This window comes from Globicephala melas, chromosome 4, assembly GCF_963455315.2.
Source record: "Globicephala melas chromosome 4, mGloMel1.2, whole genome shotgun sequence".
Classification (NCBI taxonomy): domain Eukaryota; kingdom Metazoa; phylum Chordata; class Mammalia; order Artiodactyla; family Delphinidae; genus Globicephala; species Globicephala melas.
In genome coordinates, this window is record NC_083317.1 from 134,096,951 (window position 1) to 134,102,950 (window position 6,000).

A 6,000-nucleotide genomic window follows, 5' to 3' on the forward strand; every position below is an offset into this window, starting at 1 on the left:
GAAGAAACAGCATCCAATTAATGGGATGTGCAATTAATTTGATGTCATAACCAGCATTTTTAAATGGAATATATCAGATATGCATTTCATAGCTTAGATGGTTGTGCAAAGTGTTATTTCTTACTGTGGACTGCAGTCAAGACTTTGAAAGGCACTGCTCTGGAACACACTGAGGCTACTAACATTACAAACACCTGTTACAGAACTGTGAGGGCACGGCCAGTTCCAAATAAAGAACTTGAAAATAGAAAGGCAAGTGGAATGAATATATTTGGGCAACATATGAAGATCTGAAAGTACACTCCAACCTTCATTTTTTTATGTATTCATACAAATTGTGTTCCTCCTTTCTTCTCTCTCACTGATACATTCCATCAGCCCTAAATGTGGTTTTCAGCTATTTTTTGAGCAGGCCTGTGTTCAGTAATTAACATCTGGTAAGCAACTCTCTGCACTTTCCTAGAGGTACCATACCATACTAAGCCCAAACCTCCCAAGGGCTAACTGGCTTTAGCCTTTACAAAAGGCAAAAACAAAATCTCACAGGCTCCTAAAGTTTTCAAGCCTAAAAGACTGGCTTCTGTTTCATATAAGAGTTTTTGAAATAAGAAAATTTTTGTTTAAGAGTGCATGGGGCTTCACAGTAAGGTTGTTTTCGTCTCTAAAGAGATCGTTATTCCCAAAAGAATCAAGAAAAGAGCAGTCATATGCATCGATTTTTGAGAAGACACGTATTTTTCCAGCAAATAACGGATCTAATGGGGACTATAAGCATGTAAGATCTTTGTATCAAAATTGTCTTCATTGATTCCTGGAGCTGGGGGCCAATCTGGAAATTATACCAGTATGAGTGTCCTATTTCCTGGCTCATCCACACTGCTTTATAAAATCACCAACCTTGGGCTTCCCTGGTGGCGCAGTGGTTCAGAGTCCACCTGCCGATGCAGGGGACACGGGTTCGAGCCCTGGTCTGGGAAGATCCCACATGCCGCGGAGCAGCTAGGCCCGTGAGTCACAACTATTAAGCCTGCGCATCTGGAGCTTGTGCTCCGCAACAAGAGAGGCCGCGACAGTGACAGGCCTGCGCACCGCGATGAAGAGTGGTCCCGGCTCGCCGCAACTACAAAAGGCCCTCTCACAGAAATGAAGACCCAACACACCCAAAAATAAATAAATAAATTTATCTTTTTTAAAAGAATATACTTATTAAAAAAAAAATCACCAGCCTTGCATGAAACACTATTCCTTCCCAGTTCCACTTTGCCAAGTGACTCGTTTGATAGGCAGCAAACTGAAGAGTGTAGGGCTATAGAATTTAAAGTCAATTGAATTATATCATTCACCTTTTTCTTTCATTAACAGGAATTTTTCAAGCCAAGGGGCCTTCATTCAGTAGTCATAAGAAAACAGGTTCCTTTCTCTAACTGTTGGAATCGGGCAGGGCCATTCACTTGAAACTACCCAGCTTTGCAGTAAAGGAGTTAAAATCGAATGTCCATTAACTCTTACTCTCTGAGAATTCAGTAAAGTTACCTACCCCAGTATATATCTTCTCCTGTATATATTAAGCGAGAGGTTGCAAGCACTCCACAAGACATCTGAGGGGGTTTACCAAAGAAACAGGACACAGTACCCAACCCCCAAAAGTCATGCTTGTGTAAGCTGTTTGGGGAGGTAAAACAATGAAATAATGAGAGAACATTTTATGATGCAATTGGTCAGGTGCAAATGGCAAACTGCAGACTGAAGGCTACATAATCAGGAGACAGCAGTCCCAAGGACGACGAGGCTAAATCAGAGGATTCTCGGACATGGCTTTTGAGCTTGGCTTTAAGAGAAAGGGATGTGATTGGGATGAGGTACAGGAGGCAGTAGGAGCACATGTGTAGAACGTCCCAACTTTGAAAACCTGTTTCATTTTCTAATCAAGTCTTTAAACCTTGTTCTTTCTGATTCAGTTCTAGCTAATGAAATCTCACCTGAGTCTTTGGGGATGTTAAGTCTTCAATTAGCAATTTAAGTAACAAAAAGAACTCTGGACACCGAAGATCAATAAATTTTAGGAATAAAGTTGGAGAGAGAAGAACACTATAATGTAATCTTCTGTGTTAGGCTGTGATTAAACTTTATTTGCACAAGTCCTTTTTGAGATACCTGGACCTGGAAAGTTGAATATGTATATCCTATAAATATAAATTCTAAAGGCCTTTCATAATAATTATGACAAAAAAGAATTCAAATTTATTTCAGTATTTGCATTTGGATTTCTTATTCAAATTAATTAGTTTTAGAAGATAAAGACCTTTATAGCTAGAAAGATCTTACAATTATCTTTTCCTCCTTTGTGCATAAAATAAATGAATCAGTGACTATGCCTCAGTTACCCTATCTGTAAAATAGGGATCAGAATAATTCAAGCTGTCGTCTAAGGATAAAATGACATGTATTTTAAGTTACTTAGAATAGTCGCTGGCACTAAAAACATGCCGTAAATGACAGTCGTTGTTACATCCACACATGAGCCCAAGAGCAAAGCAAGGGATCTGGGAGAAGTGAGGGTACTGGGCAGAAACATAAGGCACCATGAGACCAGTGGCTGCCAGAGCTCATGGCAGAATTTTGCAGAGGCAAAGCAGGTCAACACTATTAAATATGGCTGAGATGAGAAGGTCAAGAATGTGAGAACTTTAAAGCAGCTTTAGCAGAGTTGCCAGGCTGAAGCCACACTGAAAAGCGGAGAAGTGTGAACAGGCAGCCAAGCTCAACCTCAGGAAACAATAAAGACCAGAAGGAACTAGCCCTGTGTGAGCACTCTGCCCCTCTTGTCCTTTTTTCTTGTTATCAAGGAATTTTCTGTAGTGTTTTTAAACCCAATTTGAAAGAGTTTGGGATATGTTTAGAGACAGGAGAAAATTAAGAGCAGGTATTAACCTCTTCCTGCAGCTGCACGGGTTATATCCTGGCCCTACCCCATAACCCTAAGGAAACCAAACACGGTCTCCCCAGTAGTGAGGTTTCCAGAGTTCACTGGGCACTGCTCTCTAGCACATGCTCTCTGGCTGGTTGGCACACCATGAACCCAACCAGCATCCAGCAAGCAGTCACTCCGAAGACGAGGAGAAATAATTCCACTTCTGTAAGAGGACAAACTTTCACTCCAGAGATAGTGACCTTGTATTCTTAGGGCAGTGTTTGTGGGGTACTCGGTATTTATCTCATAATGTCTTTCATTGGTGCATTTCAGTCAAGGCAGCTAGAAATGCTTCTGTATTTGTTATCACTTTGAAATGAAATACTATTTCTTTTGGACAGATGTATTAAAAAGATGCCTCTCCACTTGAAGCAACAGCTTTCTGAACCATACAGGATACGTTGCTCTGGCATTTCTTTCCAGGTCTAAATAATGCTAAAATTGAAGCCCGTGGGCTTCCCTGGTGGCGCATGGTTGAGAGTCTGCCTGCCGATGCAGGGGACGCAGATTCGTGCCCCGGTCCGGGAAGATCCCACATGCTGCGGAGCGGCTGGGCCTGTAAGCCATGGCGGCTGAGCCTGCGCGTCCGGAGCTTATGCTCTGCAACGAGAGAGGCCACAACAGTAGAGGCCCGCGTACCGCAAAAAAAAAAAAAAAAAAAATTGAAGCCCATCCAGCTGTAAAAATTCTAAGATGAGAACTTCATGCTGAGGAAGAACGTTTTAAACTTCAAAGGCATGGACTTCCCTCAGGAAGCATACCAGTCTGTTATAATGGGAGAAAGAAATGAAGAGGTAATACATGGAAAAGTGTTCCAGCTAGTTTCACTGGATTCAGTGTTCAGGGAGAGAAATTTCACATGAACATGTTGCAGTACACATGCAATCACCTTTTCTTTTTTTTGGCCTTGCTGTGCAGCTTGCGGGATCTTAGTTCCCCAACCAGGGACTGAACCCAGGTCACAACAGTAAAAGTGCTGAGTCCTAACCACTGGACTGCCAGGGAATTCCCCCACATGCAATCACTTTTAGTCCTAACTAGTAATAGGTAACATTTTAGGTATTTGGTTAATATAGCTAAATCTTTGGTTAAAAGAGCTAAATCATACATATTTTAAGAAATTTTCTCATTATCACTTTAGGAGATACTTGGAGATTTCTGTGTACAATGTAACCCACTGTCATGAGGATCGAGGAATACCTAGGAATATTTTTGCAAAAAACAAAATGAAACAATCAGTATTTCAATACTGGATTTTTGATACTTTATGAGACTGAATCATTTGACTCTGTGAAAACATTGGGTTGGCCCCGAACTTTTTGGCCAACCCAGTACCATCGCATGAGCTAGCATACAAGATTAGGAAAACTTTCCAGGTGTGTTGATACATATAATTAGCGCTTCTTGGAGGATTAACTGAAGTGCTGGTTCTTCTTGAAAAACGGCCATGTGTGTATCCAGCCATCATTCCCCCCATATCTTCCTCTGTCTGGTTCATGTGTCTTCCTCGTAATGGGGGAATAAATCAAAGGATGTTGACAGGAAATACAAGTCTACTCTTCAGTCTCAATGCTTGCTGTCATGGATACACAGTAATGAGCTCTACTTCATAATGGAGGATGTGGATTAATCTACCTATTAAGGTGAACTTGCTCTGACGTGGAAGCCTTTGAGTAAATACATATTAACATTACTCTAAAAAAAATAGGGTTTATAAACATACCAATGAGAAACACTACAAATTATTGCTAAAATTGCTAAAAACAGCATTTTATGCTTTCATTAAAAGACTGGAAGGAACCCTGTTTTCAGATTTCCTATTCAGTTGTCATTCATTTGTGTAGGATGGGGTGTAGCGGGGAAATGAGGGAACCAGGGGGTTCTGTTGGGGATATGTTAAACACAGCTTTTAGGTGCTTAAGTGTTGAGAAATTAGCTGCTAGGCAGCTGGATATATGTCTGGAGCCTAGATTAGTCTTTGGGTGTTGAGATTATGAAATGTTTTCCTCTCCTATTCCTCTGTTTACAAATATCTCCAATGAGTATGTTGTACTGTTATAATCAGAAATGTTTGTATAGTTGAAGACTCTAGGAAGGATGGCATCAAGAGAGCAATCTTCTGAGGTTCCCTTGTCTTGCCCCCCAAAACTAAGGAAAACGAGGTAAAAATGGTGGGCAGGGGGCCTTTGGTATTGAAATCTGGGAATGGTGACATCCACAAATCCAAGTTCCCAATCACAAAGCACTGTAGCCCTTCAAGCTCCCAGATTTATGCAAGTTGTGTCTGTTTTTGTTTTAAACAAAGAAACTGACCCTATTATGTATAATAACCATAATTCATTCTGTAAAGCTATTTTGATAGGTTGGACAGCCAAGGAGAATTCACTAAGAAATACTGTCATAACTTTACCTTAGAAATATAAAGACTGTGCAAATATGTTTTGGTTTAGAAGGTTCTGTTCTTCCCTAAGACTGGACTGATAGTAAGCCTGCACAAACGATGACACCCGTTTCTGTGTGTTAGGAAAAAGCAACTGATGAGAGGGAAGCCCCCACTTCTCCTGTCGATCCAAGGGGGTGGGAGGGGCAGGTGGATCAGAGAAGAGCAGACTCTGCAGTAGAAACTTAGGCGAGTTGTGTGTGTGGTGTGTGTGTGTTGAGGAGCACAACTCAGATGGGACAACAGATCAGAACACCTCACCCACTGTAGGAAGAGGGAGCCTTGGTGATGAGGTGGGACAGACAACAGCTGGCATGTCCTTCCTGTTGATGACGTTCTGAGAACAGACTGAGTCTTTGACAGCCAATCTGGTATCAGTGGCATCCATCCCAGAGAGAATAACCATCCCAGAGAGACTGGACGGTAGAGAAAATCGATGCCACTTCCTTTCTGGTCCACTGAATGCAATGCATAGGCCTATTTTGCTCTTTGTGAATATCTATGAGTAGGCAACTTTTTTCTGTAAAACCCCAGCATGAATACAGTGGTAACAATATGGAAGTGCATGTGCGTACCTGTGTTCCAACAG

At 41.5% G+C, this 6,000-nt stretch overlaps 1 protein-coding gene across 1 annotated transcript in view; it reads left to right on the plus strand.

Moving 5' to 3' along the window:
* Positions 1 to 5,408, plus strand: part of ASTE1 (asteroid homolog 1) — a 33,235-nt gene extending 27,827 nt beyond the window's left edge. Inside the window, exon 6 of the mRNA XM_060298617.2 lies at positions 3,313 to 5,408. Within this exon, the coding sequence (XP_060154600.1) occupies positions 3,313 to 3,400 (88 nt within the window). The 3' untranslated portion in view covers positions 3,401 to 5,408. The remainder of the gene's footprint in view (positions 1 to 3,312) is intronic.
* The last annotated feature ends 592 nt before the right edge of the window (positions 5,409 to 6,000 follow it).